Genomic DNA, 25,860 nt, shown 5'->3' on the forward strand with positions numbered 1-25,860 from the left:
GCGTCCGCCGCGGCCCGGGCCGCCCGCCCGCCCGACCGACCGACCGACCGACCTACGTCCGTCCGTCCGTCCGTCCCTCCCTTGCGGCAGCGCCCGGGGCCCGCCGTGCCGGTGCCGCCCGGGACGCCGTGAGGGCCAGGGCCGGGAGCAGCCACGGGCCCTGGGCGGTTGCGGAGAGGCCGCCCCATTCTGTCCGCGGCTGCTCGGGCTGGTTCTCCCTTTGTTACTCACATCAGACCCGGGATGGCTTTTGCCAGTCTGAAATAACGGTTTATTGTTCTCGCATGATCACAAGCAAGCGATAATAGCGAGATTTGCTCTCGAGCCGATGAGATGGTACCAAGCAAGACAGCGGTGTCTGATGATGCGTTTGCATTCACCAGCCAGCGATACAGGAATGAAGCTAAAGCTTTACAAACACAGGTAGTATTTGCCGTCGGTAGCGATGCTGAATTGGTTTTCTTTGTGATTGTAACAAAAATATGATTCTGACCCACTTCATGAGACAGCCCAGCAGGGAGTGTCATACTAGCTTTCCTCGTGCTGTCGCACATTATCTTGACACTGTCCTTTAGTAAGGCTAGAGATCACAAACTTAATGTATAATTATTCTTAATTATCTGTTGTGGTTCAGTCCCAGTAGGCAGCTGAGCACTTGCTCACCCTCTCTCAGTTGGGATGGGGAAGAGAACTGGAAGGCGAAAAGTACGAAAAGTTATGGGTTGTGATAAAGGCAGGTTAACAGGGAAAGCAAATGCTTTCCTCTTTTTGTGCACAAACAAGGCAAAATAAGGAACTCATTCTCTACATCCTATCAGCAGGCAGGAATTCAGCCATTTCAGCACATATAACAGTGACTTAGGAAGACAAATGCTGTCACTAGTCTCCCCTTTCTCCTTCTTCCCTGCAGCTTTTACTGCTGAGCATGATGCTACAGGGTGTGGAATATCCCTTTTGTCAGTTGGGATCAACCATCCAGTTGTTTCCTCTCTAGCCTCTTGCCCACCCCCAGGCTACTCAGTGGTGAGCAGGTGAGAAGCAGAAAAGGCCTTGACCTCTGTGAGCACTGCCTAGCAAGAATGAAAACATTGATGTGCTGTTAACACTGTGTTCATCATAAATCCAAAACAGTGACATCATGACAGAGTTGCATCGCCTGTGTATAGCATTCTGCATAACATCGGGGTTTTTTTTACTCTTTGAACAGCTCCAGTTTAATAGAAATGTTCCTGCAGTTCCAGAGAACTTGGCTCTCAGATTCTCTCACCCCCGTCCAATTATAACAGAAAAACTGAAGGCATCCAGTGATAAGGGAAATCTCGTTGGAAGTGAGGACCTCAGCCTGAGAAGCTCTGGGATGTTCTCAGTGGTGTCTGAAGAGAGACTTAAATTGGCTGTTCAGCTGGCAAAAAGGGACATCAAACAAAGACGTCTCGAAGAACAAGTAAAACAGCAGGTATTTGGAGATGTCGTCTGCACACCGTTGTGGACACAGAAATCACAACCACAGAAGACTGAAGTATTTGCAAGTCGAGAAAATGAAAATACCCCGAAGTCTGAGACTCAGTTGATGTGTCAGCAGAGGCTTGCCCAGCCTTCCCAAGGAGAGTCTGCCAGCTCTGACACCAACGTTCATCTCTGCCTCGTTAAGGAAGGAAAGCCAGTAGCAGCTGTTTTGGACTCTCCTCCCACCCGGCACACAGGACCGGACCACAAGCCAAATTTAAATAAAAAAGAACATCAAAATATGCAAGAAGTTCAGCGTCTGCAAAAAGAATTGAGGAACTATGTCCAGAAAATTGAAGATTTTATTAAAAAAGGTATTAAAAAAGACTGAACAGTAATTATATTATATAAATGATAGAAATGTACACTAGTTTGTTGATATTTTTCCCCTCATTTTTTGGGTTGGATTAGAATTTGTATTTATGACTGGACTTTTGAGAACCATCTATTTTTTTGAAAACTAAATAAAAGAATAGCTAGCCAGCTTAAGCAGTTTGTTGTTTTGTAATAACTAGCAGGAGGTTTAACCGTTCCTAATTTTGAGTGCTTTATCTGCAGCTTTGTCATAAAACTAATCATAGACACGATTTTTTAAATAAATAATGAGCTATATTGTATTAGACTATTAAATAGAAACAGGATGTAGAGTTTACAATAACTAACTTGCATTACTGTTAAAGAAACCCCCACAAATATCTGGTTTGGTTCTGCATGGAAAAGGCTTATTACTAAATTATGTCTGTTGTCATGACTTAATTGGCATTTTCACAGGTTAAATTAAGATATAAAACTTTATATGCTATGCTTTTTAGGGAGAGATAGAGAACTTCTAGATCCTGAAAACGAGCAGCGGCTTTGCACTAGGAGACAGCAACAAGCTGCACGGTCAGCTCGGATGCTGTATGTGCTCCAGCAGCAGGTAGGAGCCATGACTTTAAACTGGGATGCATAGGAGCTTAGTTTGTTGTGATGAATTTGTCAGAAACTAACTGAAACAAGAGGAAGTCAGTTGGGTTATCTCTGAACTTCCGTGGCATTCTAGTTTAGATCTGAATGGTGTGACTGATTTCCCTCATGGCTGGACAGAGAGGTGAGCACCACTGTTGAAAAATCTCTGATGCTACAGTGAAGATCTATTGTTCGTTTATAGACATGGAACTAATTCTGACTGACTTGCTCCTCTCTGTCTCCTTGATAAACAGGTAAAAGAAATTCAGGACGATTTAGAGAAACTGAGTCCTCATACAATCAAACATACTAAAAAGGTAAGATGTACTTATCCTTCAGGCTGTAAGTGACTTATCAACAGAGTTTTCTGGATAATTGAGTTTGATTGTCTAGGGTGCAGCTAAGCCTTCTCCAGAAAGATTTCCTTTGTATCTTACATATTTCGTCTCATTCTCTGAGAAGTATGGCTCACTTGGCCTGATACTGCCTTTGCTGCTTCTCCTCAGGTCTTGTCTTCAGTAAATGAGAGGAGGGTGGTTGGTCTTCTGCGTCTATGTGCCTTCTAATTCCTTCTTCATTCCAGTTTCTTTTTGCAAGGAATTAACAATGTGTTCTACTCTTGATGCTTTTTTTAGACTTCTGGTTGATGACACTCAGTCTTACCAGCCTTCTTTCTGATTTTCTTCTCTGCCCAGCAGCCTTCAGGGGGATGGCTGAGATCATGCCCACAGTCTAGTCAATGTTGCCCTGTTGTTCTCTTCTGCTTTTTCAATCACTTGCATTTTCTTCTGTAACAAAACAAGGAGGATTGAGAATATTTTTGTTTGTGCAATTGTTGCGCATTAGACTCCAGCCAACTGTAAATGGCTATAGTTCTGTGTTGGCACAGGTAGTAGAAACATCATGACCGGATACACCCAGGCTGTTTTACCCGAGGCCAGCATGACATTAATAGGAGTATTCTTTTGAGGAATCTTGAGTAAATTACTTCAATGCCTGTTTTGTTTGTCTCACAAATGGATTAATATCAATTTAAATTATTCCAAGCCTGAGTTTCTGCATGACATTTCGGCAACAATTCTTCCAGTAGTATAAGTATCTGTAGAAACTATAGATATTAAAGCATTTATTTATTTTTCATTTTTCCAGTCTCGAGCAGTATCCAGGTTGGCAGCAGCACATAGAGGAGCTGTACGAACCTTGCAGGCATTTGCCAATCAGTTTACAGATCAAACAGATGAGCAGATTCCTGCCCATTACAAGGAACTGGGCAGTCTCATTCGTCAACTGTCTCTCTGCTCCGCCAAACTAGAAGGGGATTCTTCCATTTCTGAAGCTATTATAGACATTTTGCTGCAAGTTGAGGTAGGAAAAAAACATTTGTTTTTGCTAAGGCAGGAAAGAGGTAATGAAATATGAGATTGTGTTAATGAAATGGCAGAATATATTACTGGGTTTGCTTTTATTTTTTAAAGGCCATATTTTCTAATGTAAAAATGTACTTCTAATGTTCCTAAGTAATGGTGGTGTAAAAGAGACATGCATACTAAACACAGAAGCTACCTACTGCTGGTCATGTTGATGCTGTTCCTAGCTTTCTTGGCTGTCCTGGTAGAATGAGGACTGGTAGTGATAGTTGTAACAAAGCATCAGTTTCTGATTCATTAGTCATTTTCAGGACAGAGAGAATTCATTTTATACATAGGTGTGCATTAAGTGTTTTATTACTCTGGATACATGCTTTAGTCATCAGCATCAGTGGTGAGCACCTGAGCATCTCATACGGTGTTGCAGGCAGAGTTGTCCAGGCAGAAGATAAAGTTGTGGCTGCAAGAGTTACTTGGCTCTGTGCCCTTCAAATGTCTTTTTTATTGATATCTGATGACTTATACATGTCACTGGTATCACAGAAAAGTTCTGATTCATGTTGCCTGCTGCATAAATTTAAAAAAGCAATACCGGTGCCATAAGATACTTTCCTTAAAATACTGTTAAAACTGTAAGAGCTATGTTTTTAATTTTAGTGTTATGACCTGCTTATGAGAACAGTAAGAGTGCTAACTGTCTGGGAACAGAAAAGAAGTTAATGGTTTAAGTTTGGACATAGCATTGGAAGAAGTGTCTGTGTTACAATAGTCATGTGACCATGAAGTTTTTGTTGGTCTGTAGCCCTTGACTTCAATTCTTTTTGAGCATTCTGTAAGCAAATGGTTTGCTGGAGTCAGTTGTAAATACAAAAATGTAAGCCTTTTGAGGAAGATTGAAATAAATAATGTGAAAAAGCTTCTACATGAACAAGCTATCAGTCTGAAAAAACCTGAAAGTTATCGTCTGAAAAAACACCAACAAAACAAAACCAGACCAAAAAAGCTCCAACTGTTTAGAATGAATTTGCGTTTCATTACATCAGATTTACTGAGAGAGTAATTAAAACTCTAAATATTTGGTGCAGGATCTGAATTCACTGCTAGAAAGCAAGCAAACACCAAAAACAGTGAAGAAATGCATTTCAGCTTCTCAGGCCAAATCTCCAAGGAACACTGAGACATATCCAGACAGAAAGCACTTTCTGTCTCCAAAAGGAGAAAACAAACCTCTCACCTTAAAGAGACAGCATGAACAAGAGTCTAAAAAACCTCCATGTGCCAGGAGTCTTTTGACTGGTTTGTATTTTGAACTAAATACATTTTTATCACTCACCTTGCCATCTGCAGTGCAATTTTTTAGTATGGTATTGTTGGTCAGAAGTTGGTTAGATGTTAGCAAATCAGTCTAACAAAAACCAGGCTGTAGTTGTTTAACTGTTCATAGTGAAAAGTTATTGTGTCTTTGGCTCAGAATTCCCTTGGTTGGTACAATTTCTCTGCTTCTGGGAGCAGTGGCTGTTTTAACCTGGCCACTTCATTACTGTTAATATCTTTTGCACAACAGTCACACTTTTGTACCTAGAGACACATGAACTGATACTTAAGCTGAAGACTTGGGGGTTTTAACCACTATCTTGCCGTGCAACTGTTTGGAATTGGCTTTCTATATCATTCTTTTGCTTTGGATATGAAAGGAAAGGAGCTTTATTCTTTCTCAAGGTGTTGTGAGATAAATATACCTGAAGTGTTTTGCCACCTCATGAAAGCCACTGTAAGTTCTTACATTATTATATAAACTATATTAACTAGTTTTCTTCTTTGTGGTGACTTTCTCACACCTGAGTATTCCCGACTACCCCAGGTAGCAGGAATTCCATATGCCAAATTCTGGCAGTCCAGGCAGACAGTATGTAAACATGTAATGGTTTCCATGTGTCTAAAAGAGGATGCTTTGTTACTACCATCTAGACCTCATATAGCAATTGCTCCCAAAAGACTTTTCCATGACTCGCATATAAATGTATATTTTCAAATATCTCTGTATGTATGTGTAATCTCTGTATGTGTAAATATGTATATGCACACAACCCCCAAACCTTCCTGTTCATCAAAACAATGTAAGAAAGACAATTTCTTGAATACTTGTCAGGAAATACAAGGCTAGAATATTTCATTTTGTCTTTGATTTTTTTTTATTATAGTAGAGCTTAAAAATTCATGGTAAGGTATACCTAGCATAACAGAGGTGTCAAATGTAGAAAAAAAGACAATTTTTGCCCCTTTCAACTTACAGTTAACAGTTCATATGTTTAGTATAGATAAACACTGACATGTTGCAAATATTTCAGCAGTTCAACAGGCAAACAGTTGTGCTCGTATATTACACAATAAATACCAAGAAGAAAGTGGCCGACCTACTTCAGAGAGAAGTGCCACTTTGCAAGGAAGCACAGATGTACTGGTGAGAGCTAGAGCTGTAAAAAAAGAGTCTGTCCTTGAAAGTGCTGCTTTGAAGAAGAAAGGTGTGTTATTGCCTGCAAAACCACAGGTATGGAAGTGATAAATCATTCATGCTGTCTTCTACTTGTTTTCTGGGATTTGTTGTATAATATAAGACACTGTCAAAGCTTTTCACCTCCTCACAATATTATTATTCTGAGCTAGGAGACATAGGGGGATAAACTGTTATCTGCCTGTTATTGCTAGTGGTTATGACTATTTTAGAAAATGTTTTTCTAAAACAGTATTTACTGTTCCTTGGAAGTGCACTCTACAACTAGAAGCAACAACAGAATTGGTAAGAAAAATGCTCACTGAAACTAGTTTAATGTTTGAAATTAAGGTGTGTTTTTCAATTTGAAATTAAAGCTGAAGTATCTTCCTCCTACGGTCATTCTCTATCACAAAAAATGCACTCAGCAGTAATGCTGTGCTAATGCTAGTAGGAGAATATAAGTTACTCAGGCTTACTTAATTGATAACAGGAATGATAAAACTTCACTATACAAGTTCTGGTTTCCGCTAAGTCCTTGCAACCAGAAAGAAGCTCCATAGTGGAAAGAAAACAATTCTTAAAAGACTAGGGCTATATTTTGCTAGGAAGTGTATTTTTCTTTTATCCATTCCTCAGTATCACTTTTAACTAGGAAAATCAATTCTGACACAGTAACATAGGTATATGCTTATGTAACTTTTACTGCTTCCTATCCCTGTGGATCTGTGAGGATCATGGGCAGGAAGGTTAAGCATTTTAATAATTGATATAGAGGGGACGAGCCTAAGTGATCTTGTAACAGATGTGGGAATATTATAGTTTTGTGGCTGAATACAATGTTACCTTGGAAATGTTCTATTTGGATTCATAAATAGTTACCTATTTATAATAGATTTATAAATAGTTAACATAGAGTTTAATTCTGAAAAACCAAAAGTAAGCTTTTTCCCCATGAAGAGAAACACTGGAAAAGCTGGAACTGTTTGCAAAAATAATAGTTGCAGGATTAAGCATGTGTTCTGTTCAGGCACAGCTTTGCTTCCTTTAAAGCACTTGTAAATCCTTCACATACATCAACTGCAGCAAAGCCAGCAGGCCTGATTCCACGATAAAGTCTGAAGCAGAATGCCAAATACTTTGAAAATTCAACAACTGGAATAAGTGTTTTTAATGTGATCGTGTTAATTTTAAGGGAATGCTGAAATCTTTAAAATCAAGACGGGCACACCCTCCAGGAAAGCCTGCCCGATTTCAAGAGCCAACTATAGCTTTCCAGCTAAAAGAGAACAAACGACCTGTTAAGGAGAGCAGAATGCCTCGCGTGCCTTCAAAGCCTGCACCTCGGTCTGTTTCACCGGAGCGGTATGTTTGCAGTCCCCTGGCACCCACCTCTGCCCTGCTTCCCAGTGGAAAGGCTTCTGGATCTGTGCTGGTGACTTGGGTAGAGTTGGCCCAGCACGGCTTGCTGTCACACAGCTCCTCTCCTTTCTCACTTGGCCCAGAGCGGCCCTATTCCCTAAAGCCTGGGAAGAGCCAGGACTTCAGTCTTTTGTCTGAGTTGCTGCCTGGGAGTCAAGAGCAAACTGTGTAAGGTGAGGCAGTGACAAAACACAGGGGAATGAGTGGGTATTCCCAGCACTGCATTAAGAAAGTAAATATTATCTCCCTGTTTCAGAAGGACAAGATACTTATATTTGTCCCAGACAATAATAAAGTGCAGATTTGTTTACTCTAAACTCTGTTCAACATACTGTTAGACAGGGGGTCTCCAAATTTAGGTTGGTTTGGGACTGGTGTTTGTGGCATTTGAAGCCAGAAGATACAGGTGCTGGATCTCCTAGGCAGTGTCCATGGTAAGATGAGGAGCTCATTTCTCTGGACAGTATTTGTGGATAAGCATGTAGTTCCTGTTACAGCAGAAACGTGATTCAAGATCCCTCATTCTCAACAGAATTTTCTGTATTTTATGGTTTTAAAGTGTATTAGTTTTCTCTCTGAAGTTTCTTGTAACTCTTCCAAACTAATGCTGGAAATTACACTATTTCGTTCTTCAGTTGTTAGAATGTACATTTTGTAACTCTATGCTAATGTGCTATTTTTAAAGACTAGCAAGGCTTGAAGCAAAAAATTCAAGAGGAGTGAAGGTTCTAACTGACCTTTGCAGAGGAGAAATGGAAAAAATACAGAAGTTAAGGTAATGATTTTCTTTGAAAAATCTCATAAGACGTGTCAGATCTGATACGAACTTCTCCCCACTCCCAACAGTGGGAGTAAATGTAAAAATACATTTATGTAGTTTGGTGTTTAAAATTATTGTTGGCATACCAGGTTTCAGAATGGCACTGTCTTGTACTCTTCTTTGTGCAGATCACAAACTGTTTCTCCAGACCGGTGTGCAGACAAAGCTGAGAAGGAGAGACAGGAGTGGTCAGAGCCTCCATTTGACAGGACACAGGTGGTACAGGCAAGCTCATACCACTGGGTGAATGATGCCTTGAGAGTTGTCAAACATTTGTAAAGGGGAAGCAAACAGTTCATTTTCAACTTAATGCAAGTCACTTTTGTTTTGGTTTGGGTTTTTTTTCTTTCTTTCTTGTATTGGGTTTATGTCTTTTTGTTTTCTGTAACAGTTGTTTTTGGGATTTGTTTTTTTAAGTAGCAGGTTGCAACAAATGCAGATATTCTGAGTGAAAAGCTATTGGATGATCTTTTGGAAGATACTGCTCAGGAACTGTGGAGCATGGATCAGCATGAGAGACTGCAGGCTGAGGCCCTACCTCTGGCTGACACTTACAGCCTGGAGTCAATGTTGCAAAGAATGGAAGAAATTGAAGTAAGATTTTCTGTCTTGCTTAGTCTCATTAGTGTCAATTTCTTATTTACTATCCATAAATTATAATAGCTGTAAGTATCTACATTCTTAAATGAAGCAAGGTCTGACTAGATCAGTGTCTGAAATCAAAGACCCGGATGGAGTTTGTGCTTCCAGAAGACACAGTGTAAGGACAGAAGGAGAATCAGTATGGTGATTATGTTGTTTGTCTGGCAGAATGGAAAGTATATTAATATTAATTTGAATTTTTCCCTTTTGTGTGCTATAGAATCTCACTATTCTAGCAGCATGACCATCTTGAGGAAATATGCTCTGGCAATCCAAAATATTTCACAGGGCAACATGGAGAAGTCAGACAAATACATGGTTATCTTTGTCTTTATTCATCTTTCCATATAAATATTCTTAAGGTTATCATTTACTTGAGTTGAGTTTTCTCGTATATTGCTTTCTTGAAAAGTGTTCTTCTGTCTATTTTTTCATAGTGTCTGGTTTGAGTTCCAGTTTGACCTTCCTATCCTCTGAAATTTATTATGACTTAGAACTACACAGTTTAGTGCCATTTACTCCTGGAGATGTGTTCATCAGTTGGAAGTGTGAAGTTGCAGTATCCTTGTCCCTGAGGCACTGGAGCACACACTTGGATTCACTGTTGGTGAGGCAGGAGCAGCTTGAGGGCCCTTCAGTTGTTTGGCTAAGGGCCGTTGGTCTGAAATGGGAGGAGTTCCCTTGGGACTGTCAATTAGTTTTGTATTTGAGAATGACATTTTGAACAAGAGAAAAGTCTGTGTTTTCAATCCCCCACCTCTCTTCTATGTTGTGTTGCCGGCCAAAGTAAGGCTGCTTAACCCAAGGAGGATCCTGACTTGCTTTGCTGTCAGTGATAATGAGCTGCCAGGTCCATGACTGGCTGACTGACTGACTGCTATGTGTGTTCACCACAGATGTACCAGGAGGCTGTCCGCAGGAGAGTCACCCAGATTGTCTACAGTGACTCCCACTTGTGGGCCCAGCAAGACAACATGGGTAATTGTCTTTTTTAATACAACTTGGTTTCCCTGTAATCTGTAGGTTTAAATTCAGGTGTTTTGAAATCAAGGTAATTGGATTATGTATGATCAAATAGCACCACTTGGACACATTTTTTACCATAGGTAAAAACATATGGTACCTTTCAGAGGACAGTTTCTAAGATGTAGTTCTAAAATCAGTACTTTATCAGCACTCCTTTTCTTTATCTTGTGGTTTGATTGAGTAGCACAGTGAAGCTACATTGATTTTCCATTGGATCACGTACACCTTTACTGAAACTGTATTGTTAAATACAAGTTGGAAAATCTCCCACTAAGACTGGTGAAGATTTACCCCAAATCTTTATAGATTCTTTTTCCATGTCTTGGATTTACCATTGAATTTGAGAGACTGTGCTATTTTTACAGTGGTATTTTCTGTCTCTCTGCTAGAAGTACCCACTGGCAGCACAAATTATTTATACTAAAGGTAGTATTTCTAAAATGCTCAGCTTTAATACACTGAGCTGTATTTATGTTTTTTCTAATTTTGAATACTTTACTTACCTGGAGGACTTCCCCTTAAAAGAAACAAAAGTCTTTGTGAGGACTTAACCTGCAGTAGATGTAGTTTTTCTCTTTCAAAAAACCAGTTTAAAATAGTATTATCTTCCTTCTAGAAGAACTACAAATGGCGTCAACAGCTAAAAAACTTGCACCTCCTCATCCAGTTCAGATGACCAAATTAATCAGCCATGGAGAGCTGGAAACAGACATTTTATTTGAGAAACCTTTTGACAGCACGTAAGTGGAATACTTGGCCCTACACTAAACTGTGGTGAATAGGATCTATGTGATTTCATTATAGTATTTTCATTACACTAACTCTTCAAAAAGAGACTTAAAAATTTAGCTCTGTCTTGATGATTATTTTATCTTTTCAGTGATATTGATGAAAATAAAGAAGCAGAGGAGAAATTGCAGACTGGAAATGATATTCTGCAGCCCTTGCTTCTGAATTCTCTACAGAACGCATATTCTGTGTCTCTGTCTGTGCCAAGCAATGTGCTCCAGAGCATCTTGGATTATAACAGCAGATACAAGCATCATTTAAAGCTTATTTCTCATGAGGCTGTGGGCAGTTTCGATCCATGGCAGATTGCTGAGAGGTATATGAACTGTCTTTGTGGTTTGGAAGTGAAAGACTGGAATTTGAAAGCTGACTTTCTGAACCTTCTCTTTTTTTTTGCCCTCTCTGTCTGTCAGTCTTGCAGAGCAACTGACAGAAGAAGCCCTGTGTGACGTGGCAGCAGAGCTGCAGGATGTTTGTGAGGACTATGCAGAAGCTGTATTCACATCAGAGTTTTTGCAGCCAGTGCAGTGAATTCTTTCCCACCTGTCCCATCAACATCAGCCTCAGCCTGTGAGATTTTCTGCACTGGATCTCCATCAAAGATTAATCTTAGTTTTTTTATAAAGCCATTATAATAATGTTTTCCTTTTCAGAAAGGACTTCCTTACTTTTCCTTTTATTGGCTAATCACCTTAGCACACGCTACACTGGAGCGAGTTCTTTTGGAGATGTAGCAATCCAGTGAAGGATTCTCATGGCAGAGCACAAATACGCAAGCACTTGTCACTGGCTGTACTTGCAGGCTGGCTTGGGCTCTTGCCATCGGCTTCAGAACAGAGTTCCTGAGTACCTCTAGTACCTAATGCACAGGCAAAAGGAGACCTTCCAATAGAAGCACGTGATAGAGATCTTTCTTTTTCTTAAAGTAGTCTAAATGTTACATTTTTATCAGCATTTAGTGAGTGATTCAACCCCACATTCTTTTCTCTTAAGAATCCCATTGAAATCAAGAACAACAAAATAAATGAGCAACTGGCGTTTCTGCAACATTAAATTAACTTGTTTCAAGTAATCAAGGTACTAGTTTGGATTATGTCTGGAGTCAGAGCAGTGACTAATAATTACTTGAGGTAACCCAAATAACATATGACTGTTTCTTGTGTCAATTTTTTTCTCCAATATTGTTCAGTCTATAACACATTCAATTTTAATCTTCTAAGATTATTTTTATTTCCTCCAATTAGAACATATATTTTAAAAGTAATTTAGTTTCTCTTGAAGCCTTGTTTACTATTTCAATTGTCTTCAAATTTACATCAAATGTAAATGTTACTGCTGAAGTGGAACTTTGCTGATATGTGATTTCTGTAATTTAAACCAGCTGATTTCTAAAATTGTAAGTCAAAAACACTAAAGCAATAGTGTCTCTATGTATATATATGTGTGAAAGTATTTTGAAGATGTTTTATTTTTTAATAAACAGTTGTTTATTATCACTGAACACAGTTTTAATTTAAGATAACTTCCCTCTGAATCCATTTGGAATAGCACAGCATATTCTATGATTCTGTGTATCCATGGTCTTTTTCTAGGATTGCATTCGTTGATGGCTTAGTGACACTGTAGCACCTTTGGGAAAGCAATCCTTGTCAAATCTTTTAAACAGGACTTGTGTCCAGCAGCAGAGGCAGTGTGGCTAGAGGGCAAACTACAGCATGTACTAGCACTGTCACCCGTAGCTGGGGGAAGGTGAACCATAGTTTGCATGCAGCTGGCTCTGGAGGTGGGAACTGCTGGGTGTTCTGGCTATTTCACTTAAGGCTCAAGCAAAACCACTTAGCTTGCCATGTTCTCAGGGGTATTTGCTGTGGCTCTTGAATGAACTGCTAAGCGATACCCCTAGCAAATCATGCAATTATACCTACCAAGTCAGTGTTGGCACAGAGCCTTTAAGTTGCTTTAGGACTTGGTTGGATTGTGTTTGCTTAGTTCTTTAATTGTAGGATTTTTGGGGCAAAACTTTTGTTCACTGCCCTTTATTTAGTGGTATTCTGACACACTACAGTAACATACAAACCCTCCTAAGATCGCTGCCAGCCTCCTCCCATCGTTTCTACAAGAAGGGCTGTGACTTAAGTCATTCCTTAAGATTAATTTCTCCTGGTTATTTGGGGTTCTGGAGAAGTTGGCTTTTCTGCTTTTAGAGACATGCTGCTAGTGAGGCTCTTGAAGAGGGACGAACCCTGTAAGTTTCAGCAGACTCTAAGCCACTTGCCTATGGCTGACTTAAAAGGCAGCTTTGCAGTTGTTCCGCCACTGCATTGACACGGGGCTTGGCAGCACTCGGAGGAATTTTGCTCTTCAAATCCAGAGCAGCCGCTCGCAGGAGCAGCTTGGCAGGGGCAATGCGGCAACCGCAGCCGAGCCGTGCGCGCCCTAGCACCACGGGCCGGCGCAGGGACAGCGCCTCTGGGCCCCGGACAGCTGAGGGCACGGCTGAGGGCGGGCCTCAGCCCCCTCCGGCTCTGCGGGCTCGCAGCTCCGAGGGGCGCCAGGACGGCGGGGGAGCCGCGACCCCTCGGCGGGAGGGAGGCGTGCCGTGAGGGCTGCGGGCGAGGCGAGCTCCAAGCAGAGGGACGTTGCCGGCAGCGCCGCGGCGAGACCCGCCGCCGAGCCCTTGCCGGGAGCGGGGGCTGCTCGCACGGCGCGGCCGCTCTCTCCAGGCCGTATATGCGCAGCCACGTCCCCGTGCTGGCCCGGCCCGGCCCCCGCTCTCCGCGGAGCCGCTCACTGCGCCTTGAGCGACGGCGGCTGCGCCTTTAGCGGCGGGCGGGCGGCACCGGGCGGCGGCGGCGGCGGCGTCTCCCGGCCGCGTCTCTCAGCGCCGCAGGCAAGGGGGCGGCGCGGGGCCTCTGCCGAAAGCCGATGGGGCGCCGGAGAGCAGGGTGCCGGAGCGCCCAGCAGGCGAGCACCTGACACAGCGGAGGACGGCTTGGCTGCGGGCGGGCAGCCCTGAAATGGCGAGAGCTCCGCTCCCAGGTAAGTGCTGAGCCTGCGCGGCGCAATGGGGCAGTCCCGAGGGGAGAGCGAGGCCCCCGGGGCGGGATGGGGCGGCCCCGAGGGGAGCGCGGGGCCCCGGGGGCGCGGCGGGGATGAAGCTCCGGCGCGTTCCCCGCCCACCCGCGGCTCCGTGGCAGCGCCGTGTCCGCGTCCTTCGCCGCCGGCCCCGCGGAGCGGTGAACGCCAACTCGTGTGAACGAGGCGCGGGTACATTCGTCCTCGTCGTCGTTATCGAGCACGGCCCGCTCTGCTTCGGCGCCCGCATCTGCCGGTGCCGTGGTCAAGGCACGGCCGTGCGGGTCTGCGGGGGCATCGCAGGCGCCCGCGCCCATCGCCGCTGCCCGGCCTCCTCCCCGCGCTCCGCCGGTGCTGCTCCGGGAAGGGTCGCTTCCAGCTCCCGGGCAATTCCGTGGCTACCGCCTGGTCGGGCCGGTGCTCGCTGCCGCCCGCTCGGGAGCAACAGACTCGAGAGCAGCAGCCGTGGTCGAATAGCAATACAGGTGTGCACTTGGGTGGAAAGCCTGCCCTGCGCCTTACCCATTCATGTGACTTGTGCTTCCTCTGGAGCCTGAGCAGTGTGGAGCTTGGATGCCGGTTGGCTGGGGCTGAGAGCAAGGCTTGAGGATGCTCAGCGGCAGCAGCAGCGCCCAGATGTCCCGTGCCCGGTGGCAGGTGCGGCCTGAAGGAGGTAGCATGTGTTCTGTGTGCACGAAGCCAGAGCAGATGAGAGTGCAGTTGCTGATGAAGAAGTGGTTTTATTCTAGGTTGCACACAGAACCCATTGCTGTTGCAGGTGAAGGCCCAATTGCTGTGACTGAATGGTCAGTATGTGACATTTCTGGTGTTTGGTGCCAGGTCTGGACACAGCTTCACAGCAGCATGGCAGTATTAAAGCTAAACCCAAAAGGGTGGTTTTTTCCAGCACTGTTTATTTCTTTACTAAATAAAAAATTTTGTAAATTCTTTATTGTGATGGCAGTAGTTATTGCCATCTTTGCAATACTTATTGCAAAGAAGAGACCATTCACAAAGAAGGTCTGGAAGAAACTATCTGGTCTAGGCATAGGAAAAATGTGCTGTTTTTATAAATTGAGCTTACTGAGTTTACCAATGTGAGCTGCAAAATGCACAAATATTAAAAAGTTGTTTTGCTTGTATGTATGCTACCTTGCAGCCCCTGCTAGTGCTGTAGCCTTACCTCAAATAGAAAGGAGGACCAAAATTGTAGTGTTTGCTCACTGTTGAATGACAGGTGTGCTTGTAAAGGGGTTTTAGACATGGTCCACACTTTACTCATTTGAGTAGCCAGATCTCACCTGGTGAACTCCAGACCCTAAGCACTTGAAGTCGTCCCTATGCAGAAATGCTTGGGTATTTGCAAGTGTAGATTGTAAAACCACATAAAGACAATTGCAGATCACCACCTGGCATGTCCCCGTGGGAGTGGTAGAGTATCTGCTTTGCAGCTCTGACTTCATTTTTAACAGAGCACAGTGACTCAAAAATGCCAGAGCCTCCTCAGAAAGCCAGAATCTCTGCACTATGAAAGTAGAGACTTTGGGATGTGTTGCAGGCAGTCCACCTACAGTCATTGCAGGAAAAGACTGGAGAATATTCATATCTTCTCTGGTTTTGGGGAGTCAGTTTGGAGGAGGTAATGACACTGCTTGAGAGGGAGAGTGAAGTTAATTTCAGCTGTGGGGAAGCTGGCATCTGAAGCATCAAGAAACAGCTCTGGGAGATGTACAATGTTTACAGGAAACTTTGATCTAGGATTTGAAGTCTGCACAGTCATGTTAAACCTCTTCTCTTTCTTCCTCCACCTCACTAGTAATCCTGTAAAGTGCAAGACTGCAAATGTCACTGGTACCTTAAAATAGGGGCTTTAAGACCTGCATGGCTTAGTTTCTTGATTTGTTTTCTGTACTCAATATTCAAATACATGCCTATCCTTACCATCTGCTGCAGAACTGCCAGTGGAGGGATATAAACAGCAGACAACCAGGGATTTATCACTGTGAAATTGCTGTGACATGAAAGACACTGAATGAGGAATGGGAGAGAGGAGATGATTGCGTTGGCCACTTCTGACCACAGTGGCTATCAGTTAGGTCTTTCACTTCTTGACAAGAGAACCTGCAGTCTTTGTGGACTTTTTTCTATCTGTAATTATGTCTGGCTTTGTCAACTGTGTATTTTGACAAGGGAGCTTGACATCTTGACTTGATCTTCCGCTTTTTTCTTCCCCCTCCCCTTTGGCATTTTATGTTCTCTCTACCCTCCCTCTCACCTCCCACTGTTATTTTTTTTCCTCTTCTCTGTTAGCCTCACAGTTTTGTAGGCCTCCCACTCCATGCCCCTCCTCAGCCCCTTCTGCTGAGTGTGTTCCATTTCAGCTTCAACTGATTTTATTTCAGTTCCAGTCTCTGATGCAGATTCATTCTGCGATTTTGGATGAGGAGGCCTGCTATCAGTGATGGCATATATGGTCCATCTTTTTTGGTGGTCAGTGTGCAGGCAAGGACTTCTTCTGATCAGCATCTCCCTCTGTCTTGTATGAGCTCCTGAGTCTTAGGAGTGCCTCCAGTAGTTAAATTCACATACGTGTAATGTACGTCTTTAGTTTTACGATTTCCAAATAAGAAATAAAAAATAAGTAGGAAATAATAGTGGGTGAAGTTGGCCTCCAGTAAGTCTTAACTTCATAGTCACTAGGTAACACTGTGTGGGTAGCTCTGTTAAATCACTTAATGGGTAGGCAAGAAGCATCTGAAAGCAGCAAAACAGAAGGAAATATTATTATGCAACCACAGTTGGTAGCAATAGCAAAGGTCATTCCTCCTACCCAGCATCTCTATCCAAATGGAAAAATGACTTGTGCTTTTAAGTTTTATTAGGACAACTGCCCCTGAATTCAAAATGATGTGCTTCTAAAACAAGTTTTGACAGGTGGAAATTTTTTAATCTCTGCAATAGAGTCTATTGTTTTGGGTTTTTTTTAATTGAGGTTAATTCAGTCCTCAATATTTGACTTTGTAAAAGACTGAGTTTCCAGTAGCTATGAGAACACTGTGAGCTGTTTCATCTCTACCTAGGTGTGGTGATAGTAGTCAGGAGTGCTTTCTTTATCATTGCCTGTCTTCTGGCATGTGCTTATGTCTGGGCTTGATTGGAAACTGGAAGATGTTTCCAAGCAAAAGATGTGGAAAAAGGTTTGGTCTCCTGCAAAGCTTGAAATCTGTGATAATATAACAGTGAAGTGAATAATATTGAATTCATTTGACAGCAAAGCCCAGTGCTGTAATTGCATCCAGTGAAAACTGCAGCTCTTAGCCCAATCAGCTTGAATGCCTTTTCTTGGCAAGTCTGGTGTGAGCACACCTGAGCTGGGATGGCCTCTGGAACCAGCCTGTGATGCTGCCGCTACACAAGGGGCTGGCATGGCTGGCATTTGGGTCATCCTGCTCGCTTTCCGTCTGTCCTGCTTGCCTGACAAGGTGGCCAGTGACACATGCACTGGTAAGGAGAAGAGGGAGATGCTGCAGTGACTCTTAGACTGATGCTTCTAGACTGACCCTACTGTGCTGCTACTCTGCCCTCACAAGTATGTTTCAGGAATGAAATCAACATACTCTCATTTCCAAAGAGTACGTGCCAGTCCTGCCCATGAAGTGCTTCTGTAAACAGTGATGTGATGACTCCAGTAATGGGGGTTTTTTTTCAGTTTCAGTAAGAGTTTTTAAAAGCTTTCAAAATTAGGGGAAGGCAGAACCAGTGAAGAAAGGTAACATGGCTGTGTTTTCACAGCAGGGCTAGGCTTACTTCCTGCTGCATTTGAAAATTAATTTTCTGCTTGTTAGATCCAGTAGCAGATTCAATCCCTGTGCCTTGGTAAAGTGTGCTAAGAGAACATAATTTCCACAGGAAATTGTTCCTTCCTTTTCCCAGAAGATATTCTTGTGCTCTCACATGTTTCACCTCTAGGTGTATGCCACCTAAGGACCTGGAGCCCGTACTGTGTGGTGTTGCTTTGTGTTGTCAGAATTGATGCCAGTTACTGGAATGGAAATGGAAACTAGATGTCTTTTCTTTCTCCTGACATGGTGTGCATTTTGAATACTATCTTTCTTAACAGGTAATACTGAAGCAGCATTTTTGGTACTGGTAGCAGAACATGTGCATACTGCTGAGTGACAGTGGTGAGCTGTTTTGTCTTAGGGTGCTTGGGACTTCTATGATGAGTGTGTTTTGGACACTGGGCCTTCCAAAGGATATAGGAAAGCAATTAAAGTTGGGAATCAACACCATTAGCTGTTCAGTTTTCAGAGAAAAAGCTTCGTTTTTTAAACTTTTTCAGAGCCACTTCAGCCTTATTTCACTTCTTACCTGTTTTTCTGTTGCCATTTCCTTAGTCCTGAGAATGTTGGCTAAAGACCAGTAGGGTCACTTTAATTCCTCTTGTGTTTTTCTTTTTTTTTCTCTCTTTTAGAATCACCCTCATATCACTTGTAATGAAGCATGCTCATGCACTGCTTTATTGTCATATCATTGCCAGCTTGTAAAAAAAAAAGAGACACCTTTGGAAAGAATTTGGGTTTATGCCTCCTGACCAGAGGAAGCTAGAGCTGATTCTTGTCTTATATGTACTTTTCAACTGCTGGTGATTTCTTGTGGAGCTATGGAAGAGTGAGCCCTGCTGGTGTTTGTGGGTGAAAGTAGAATTGGCATTTTCCATGACTGTTCTGCTCCTTTGGTCTATTTGTGGAACATATCAGAGATTGCATCATTTTAGTGGGTTGTTCCTTCTCGGGATGGACAGTATTAGAAGCTGCTGGTATATGAGTGGGAACTGTTTCTTCTGCTGTTTGCTGGAATTATATACACTCACTAAACACCAAGGATTAAATTTGTCTTGCATCTGAATTAGGATGACGTGTACAGAGGTGCAGTCTGCCTCGCCTTCAACCAAAGTGCGAGTGTTGCATAATAGAACACGGAACTATTTCTGTAGCAATTTTTAGTCAAATAAGATCCTGGCTATTTTGCTGCTTATCACAAGAGGTTGCAGCCGATTATCATCTGTGGCTCTTCCCCTTATGGAAGCTGTTATGCAGGATAGATTTCAGTTGCGATCCTTACTTATACATAGTAGGGGTAAGGAAATCAATATCTAACATGCATCACAACACCTCCCATCAGTCACCAGATCACTGATGCAGCAAAGTAGCAGTGAAATTCCAGCTGTTCTTTGTTGAAGAAAAGAAGACTTTTTTTTTTTTTTTTACTGCGGAGAATCCCTGATTGTATTCTTAATTACAATTACTTATGGTTAGTGCTAGCCTACTAGGGGATTGAGCTTCTGTTCATAGTTCTGCAGCGATGGCTCTGCTGTTGTATTCTCCCTTGCTTTTACTGTGCCTCTGTGCTCGGGGCAAGCCCCTGCCAGCTGCCTCTGTGACAGGTGACTGTCACAACTTGCAGTCCTGTGCAGAGAGAACAGGTTAGATAGGAAACTTTACTTCTGCTTCTTCTAGAAGTAAAGCACCTGTGCATTTCTGTGGGCTCTCCTTCCTCCTCTGGGAAATGTTACTCTTATATCCTACTGTCTCTCTGTCGTGCCGCCCCGACAGCTTGTGGGGAACTACTGTATGTGCTTCCAGTTCAACTATTGTGACTCACAAATTTGTCACGTAGTGTTCAAGGCATTTCTCCATGCTTTCCCCTACTTTGATCAGAAATTGTGATACTGAACAACTGAAATGAAATGAAAGTTGCTACCTGGGTGCAAAAACTTCTGAAATCTGGCTGCTAAGAGTCAGCTGACTGATCTGATAAAGGTAGGATCACTGCTGTAGAAGCATAAAGTGTCATTACTGATGAGCTCACCTGTGCTCTGAAGTAGGGCTGGTCTTTTCATTCTCTGAAACAAAATTATAAAATAAGATATGCAGCAGTTGACAGTGTAAATCAAATCAGTGAGTCCAGGAAATGCCAGTGTCTAATAAAATCAAGAAATGTTAATAGAGTCCTCTGAAGGTTAGCCTAATGCTAATCTGCTGGCACTGAAGGAAGCAGACTCAATAGGACCAATGTATTAGGGCAATGCAATGCAGTCCAGCCAGCAAATCAGTCTAGATGTGGAGAGCTGTGAGCTTTATGCATATTTGTGCTGCTGACTGTGGTTATGTTTAAGCTGCTTCTAAATCTAGAAGCATTCCCAGTGCAATATAATAAAACTTATGCTCCCAAGATCTTTTCTCATAACCAGAATTTATGCCTGGATATTTGTGACTCTTTTCCCTGCCCTCCCTTCACATTCTACATCAAACTCCAAGGTCCCTGGAACCATGGGCTTTTTTGTGGGGTGAGTACTATTATTGATTTTCAGCCAGGCTAGTGGCAGTTCTTCTCCAAGGAATTGCTGTTTGCTTTGGAGTACCTTTGAAGTTTTTACAATTTTTTATTTTTATAGCTTGCTCCCTTGCTCCCTCCCTCTTTTGGTCCAACCCTCCATTCATCACTCTGGTTTTTTTGTGGTGCTTCCCACTTTGTGCTTTTGGAATTTTGGAATGCCTTCTGTTCCAAGCATTGACCCAATGCAGACTTTTTTTCATTTGAAGGTCAGAATAGTGTTCTTTCTCCCACTATTTTGATGACTGTAGTGGTGCGTTTTAGGATAGACATGTACCTGAATGGAGGGGCTCCAGTAGCTGCCAGATATCACTGGACACATTGCAAAAACATACTGTACTCTTGGAATGAATACTGACTCCTTAATAGCCATTAAAAAAAAATTAAAATGCTATTAATTGACTATTATTTTTACTTACTTCTTAATAGCCAATTTTTTTAACCCTATTAAAATGATATTAATTGATTATTGTTTTTACTCACGTCTTGGCCAGCTAAAATCTGCTGCTTCTTACCCCCCTTCACTTATATTTCTGATTAATTCAGCTATAGGTGGAGTAAATGAAGAACAGAAGGCCGTGACCTAGTGGCATATTTTCTCCAGAATAATACAGAAGGATGCATCCTCTGTTTGAGTTGCTCTTTTACTGCTGAGAGAAGAAGAATGCTTTTGTGGCCAGGGGCTCAGGATATTAGAATCAGGTCTGATGTCATCATTTGCGGAAATGAATAAAACGAAGGACACTATTCTGGTGGGCGATGAGTGTCCTTTCTACAATAGTGTTGTTAGGGGTATGGTGGATTTGATCCCATTTATTGTGGGGAGACTTTGTTGTTAATATAAGGAATATATTTCACTGCTTCTTTTTAGTGTTGGGTTGCTTAGATGTAAGGAGAATTCAGATATTTAGACAAGGCTGGCTTACTAACTACAAATTAGTTTGAATATGATAATCCATTAGGACCATCTAAGCTGTCATGACTATATCTATTACTGTACCTATTGTAATGTGGTTTTCCCTTCCTATCTTCAAATGGCAAGCTTCAAGTGAAAGCCCCAGGCCCCAGCACAGCAGAGCTCTCTGATGAAACCAGTTCAGTGAGTGAGAATTAAGTAGCTTGTCTGCAAATCTGTGAGCCAAATAAGATGGCACTTATTTTAGGAGTTAAATTGAATTTAAGTGGGAGCTACTGTCATGTCCTGGGGAAATGCTGCTTTGTGTCTTAGAAACAATGTGCAATTTGAGTGTTGGAATGGAACAGTCAGACGAATTCAACAGAAAAGAGTTTATCTTTTGAGGTCACTGCATTAGCTGAATGCAGGCTTATCTTTAACACAAACTTGTTTTAATCACTTTCGTTAAGTGGAAGTATTTTTTTGCCATCCTGAGAGCTATTGCTGGCTGACAGTTGAGATTAAAGTGTGCATGATGACCATCTTCCTGAGGCACCTACACAAACTGGTCATTAATGTGTTGGGTCAGGGTCTTTTCTGGAGCAGAGGTGAGCATTCCCTTGTGTTAATGTGGGTCTCCTTGTGTTTTCAGCCAGCCCATGCCGATTTGGTGGTGCTCAGCGGCACATGCAGAGTGTTCTCAGAGACTCTGTGGAGAGCTCCGATGATGAATTCTTTGATGCGCGGGGTGAGTACACATTTTTGTCCTCCCCTCCCCTTTTTTCCCCCCCAGTTTTGCAACAACTAACTCAGCTCCTTCATGGGTGAACTGACAGCATTGTCCTCATTAGACAAAACCTCCATCAGTTCTATCCAGGATTTGTGCATGGACCTGAATTTACCGGACTTTGTTGAGGTGCTGGGGTGGATGAGTGAGCTGCCCTGAGCTGAATCTGATGTCAGAAGCAGCAAAACACCACCAGTGCAGAGCTCATGGGGTCTGACCCTGATCCTCCCCAGCTCAGACAGTGTATGAGGTTACAGTGGGAGTGTTCTTGATCGCAGTTCCTGATGAAGGCCATCAGTGTCCATGTTGTCCACTTTAAAGACCAATATCTTAGGTTTTCCACTCTATCAAAACTTTTCCCACTGGGTACTCAGTGAGACTAGGATACCCAATTTGTTTAAGCTGCATTTAAATCTTAAGCTTTAATGAATAGAAGAGTTGGAAATAGAAAATAAATATACCCTATGCTGATCTTCCTCCACATGCCTTTGTGCTTTGCAATGTTCTACCATGTGCTTAAAATAGCTCTCTTGATGATTTCAGCAATGTTTCCAAATTCCGCGTGAAGCTGCAGTTGTAACTTTGAGCACCAACTCATACTTCAGTTTTTTTCTCCATAAAGAGAACTAAAATGATGATGTTTCAGACATTCTAGATGGCATAGTTTTCTTTGATGTGAATAGATCAAAAGTCTGACTAGATTCTGTCTTTGGGAGTATGATCACTTACTGTGCTTGATGGAATATTCTTTTGAATCATCAAGATTCATTGTTCAGTAGTGCTTTGAAGGTCCATTTGGTGCCTGCATTTTTGGAGCTGGCGAGGCATGCATTGTAGACTGAATTTGCTGGACATAGTCCATATTGAGTTAACACAAATATTTCCAAGTTTAGATTACTTGATAGTTAGCTTGCAAAAATCAAGTTTTGTTTAGATAGATTTTTATTTCTTCAAATCCTGTCACTGGTCACGAGAGAGATATCAGCAACTCCCTCTCCATTGCCCACCTTGAGGAAGTTGCAGACTGCGATGAAGTCTCCCCTCAGTCTTCTCCAAACTGAACAAACCGAGGGACCTCAATTGTTCCTCATAAATCTTGGTCTTGAGGCCATTCAGCATCTTGGTTGTCCTCCTCTGAATGCTCTCTAATAGCTTTAGATCTTGTATTATGGCACCAAAACTAGACACAGGACTCCCATGTGAGGTTGCGCCAGAGCAGAGCGGGGCAGTCACCTTCCTTCAGCTGGCTAGGGTGCTGTGCCTGATGCACCCCAGGACACTGTTGGCCTTTCTAGTTGCCAGGATGCACCATTGACTCATATTCAATTTACCATTAACCTAAACCCTCAGGTCTCTTTCCCCATGGCTTCTCTTTAGCCCCCTCTCCCACAGTTCGTAGGTCTAACCAGGATTACCCCATCCCAGGTGCACAATCCAGCACTTGCGCATGTTAAATTTCATATGGCTGGTGATTGCCCACCTCTGTGGTCTATCCATATCTCTCTGCAAGGCCTCACTACCCTTGAGGCAGTCCTTAGGTCCTCCTAATTTAGTATCATCTCTGCTTTCTCCTGACCAGCCTTTCAGAAATAAAGTGTTTAAATGTCAGGAAAATAAATGTACACAGAAATAAATACTAGCAAAAGAGGCAGAAGGCATTTCTACATTCAGAAGCTTTCTTGGTGATAAGGGAGCTTGTGTCTTTGGTAGAGGAAGACATATGTGTGGGCTGAAGTAATTGGCATTATCAGTAGATTAAGTTTAGCACCAAAGAAACAAGAGGAGTTAGTTTGTGCTGGAGTGAGAGAGACCTGTCCAGGACAGAGACTGTGGTTTTCACCTCCTAAAAATGAGGTAGCTTGATAACCTTTTTCTGTCTCTAGCATAAAATTTTCTGCAGTGTTTCTTACCTATATTCCTCACCCATTCTCTGTAACTTATACAGAGTGCTTCATCAATGTTTGATATTCTTGCAGCTGCAAAGTGCAGCTGGAGTTGAGTACTATGGGGTTTCTTCATGGGAGAATTTGGAAGCTACTACCCATGTGTAATTTGTACTTCATAGACAGGCTGAAGTAGGAAACAGTGGGCACAGCAGTAGGCACCATTAAAACATAACATTAGTGAGCTGCTTTTGTATTCTGAAAAACAGCTGGGGTCAAATCTCAGTTTCTCAAACAAAGTTTCTGGCTGGCAGCCTTGTAAACATAGAGTCAAGCACCTGTGTTTGAGATGAAGCAGCTGTACATGTTTTGATTGTTGATTCATCTGTCATGGCTAACTACTTAATTCAGTGAAATCCATATGGAAATGGAGAAGTAATATTTTACTGTTTTATATTGCCTGGCTTTCCTTTGTTTCTCGCTTTCTATGTGACATGCCATAAGTTAGGCAGGAATTTTACAGTGTCAACATGCAAAATTATATTTGATGCAGGAAACTACCTTATAATTTAATTGCGACATACCTCTGATCACAGAAGATGAAAATTACAGCTGAATACATCATCACAAAATTGTCAGAATATGAAATTCCATGTTTGACTAACATTTTTTTCCTCAGATTTGAAAAGCTATTCAGAGAAGCCTGTGCATTCCCATTTGGTTGTTTTATCAGACTTCAACAGCAGACAGGCAAACACCCCTATACCGATCTCCCCACATGCCTGCCCCACAGCCTTTTAGCTGAAAAAAAATCTTCCATAACAGCCCTCTCATTTATTTTCCATTCTTTTCACTGGTCTTTGTGCCTGCTGCACACACCTGCCAGTGTTCTTCTAATAAAAAAGTTTAAAAAAAAAAAACAAAACCAGCCAACTACTCTAACACTCAAAGTGATTGTTATAGACTTTGTTTTGCAAAGTGGCTGCTCAAGAGAGAAAAGGTTCAGGCAGTCCTCTCTTTTCCATGTTTTTCCTGCACATAATCTATGAAGCGTATAGGATTGCTGTAAAGTATATGAGTAGGCAAGAAGCTTTCCTGGATAGTCCTGCATAACCTGTTACATGTTCCCATTAGGGGTTCTAATGAGTGTTTATTTCTCTTGATTGCTAGTTCTCACTCTGTCTTTTTTCTCTTTTTTGTCACAGCAATTTATTTTGTTCTATTTCCTCTTACAGAAGAGATGGTGGAAGGAAAAAATGCTATTCTTATAGGCATGAGCCAGTGGAACTCAAATGACCTTGTTGAGCAGATAGAAACAATTGGGAAGCTTGAAGAAAATCAAGGTAACATTTAGCTTATGTAACATAATGCTTAAGAGTTAACAAAAACATCTGACTACTGAAGCAGTTCACAGTGAAATGTCAGTTCTTTATTCCTGCAGCTGTGTTCATGAGCACATTGTCACTAGGTGCCAACTCCTTCCCTTTTGGAAATCATACTTTTCCCATTTTGCCTGGTCTTTTAACTGGAATTGTGGAGCATTTTGAGTTGAGATTCACAGCTAAATCCTGTGTGCTTTTCTTCTTCTGTGCTCTGTAGTAGTAATTTATGAGATCTGGTGGTGTGTGTATGTGTAAGACTCATTCAATGAAGAAACTGTGGAACTTAACACAGGAACTATATCATGCTGTGATTTTCAGAGCAGGATTGGACTCAGTGATGCATGCCATTATTTTCCTATAAACAGTGCAGTCTGCAAAATGCATCTGCAGTATATTTACAGTATTCTTTCTCATTTGTTAATAGAAAGCAT

At 42.3% G+C, this 25,860-nt stretch overlaps 2 protein-coding genes across 12 annotated transcripts in view; both read left to right on the forward strand.

Moving 5' to 3' along the window:
• The first annotated feature begins 100 nt into the window (after nucleotides 1–100).
• On the forward strand, nucleotides 101–12,512 carry KIAA0753 (KIAA0753 ortholog). Of its 9 annotated transcripts, none has more exons than XM_063174009.1 (15): nucleotides 103–423; nucleotides 911–1,031; nucleotides 1,208–1,820; nucleotides 2,319–2,425; nucleotides 2,709–2,771; nucleotides 3,604–3,819; nucleotides 4,907–5,117; nucleotides 6,170–6,369; nucleotides 7,508–7,677; nucleotides 8,420–8,509; nucleotides 8,683–8,779; nucleotides 8,975–9,148; nucleotides 10,093–10,174; nucleotides 10,839–10,962; nucleotides 11,103–12,512. In XM_063174009.1, the coding sequence occupies exons 3-15, from the start codon at nucleotides 1,358–1,360 to the stop codon at nucleotides 11,458–11,460; spliced, it is 2,355 nt and encodes a 784-aa protein (XP_063030079.1). In that variant the 5' UTR covers nucleotides 103–423; nucleotides 911–1,031; nucleotides 1,208–1,357; the 3' UTR covers nucleotides 11,461–12,512. The 9 variants fall into 9 exon arrangements, with proteins under 9 accessions (XP_063030075.1, XP_063030073.1, XP_063030079.1 ...); XM_063174008.1 differs by lacking the exon at nucleotides 911–1,031 and having other exon boundaries at nucleotides 8,683–8,770; nucleotides 10,842–10,962; nucleotides 11,103–11,327; nucleotides 11,425–12,512; XM_063174007.1 differs by lacking the exon at nucleotides 911–1,031 and having other exon boundaries at nucleotides 104–423; nucleotides 10,842–10,962; nucleotides 11,103–11,327; nucleotides 11,425–12,512.
• A 1,342-nt stretch (nucleotides 12,513–13,854) lies between these two features.
• The window catches only part of PITPNM3 (PITPNM family member 3), a 35,213-nt gene continuing 23,207 nt past the window's right edge, over nucleotides 13,855–25,860 (forward strand). The window contains exons 1-5 of one of the 3 annotated variants that reach the window (XM_063174108.1): nucleotides 14,522–14,743; nucleotides 20,340–20,435; nucleotides 21,029–21,184; nucleotides 22,030–22,125; nucleotides 25,283–25,390. In XM_063174108.1, coding sequence (XP_063030178.1) covers nucleotides 22,065–22,125; nucleotides 25,283–25,390 — 169 coding nt within the window. In that variant the 5' untranslated portion in view covers nucleotides 14,522–14,743; nucleotides 20,340–20,435; nucleotides 21,029–21,184; nucleotides 22,030–22,064. Of the gene's footprint in view, nucleotides 14,051–14,521; nucleotides 14,744–20,339; nucleotides 20,436–21,028; nucleotides 21,185–22,029; nucleotides 22,126–25,282; nucleotides 25,391–25,860 lie in introns of those variants that run through there. The other 2 variants (XM_063174109.1, XM_063174107.1) reach the window with 2 other exon arrangements.

The sequence above is a fragment of the Melospiza melodia genome, chromosome 21 (genome assembly GCF_035770615.1).
Source record: "Melospiza melodia melodia isolate bMelMel2 chromosome 21, bMelMel2.pri, whole genome shotgun sequence".
Classification (NCBI taxonomy): Eukaryota; Metazoa; Chordata; class Aves; order Passeriformes; family Passerellidae; genus Melospiza; species Melospiza melodia.

What these genes read in the sequence shown, in the direction of transcription:
- KIAA0753 (XM_063174001.1), top strand. Translation starts at nt 334, where the DNA reads ATGGTACCAAGCAAGACAGCGGTGTCTGATGATGCGTTTGCATTCACC. An exon ending in TGTATGTGCTCCAGCAGCAG is followed by an intron (nt 2,426 to 2,708) that starts GTAGGAGCCATG and finishes CTTGATAAACAG; the next exon opens with GTAAAAGAAATTCAGGACGA. An exon ending in AAAGAATGGAAGAAATTGAA is followed by an intron (nt 9,149 to 10,092) that starts GTAAGATTTTCT and finishes TGTTCACCACAG; the next exon opens with ATGTACCAGGAGGCTGTCCG.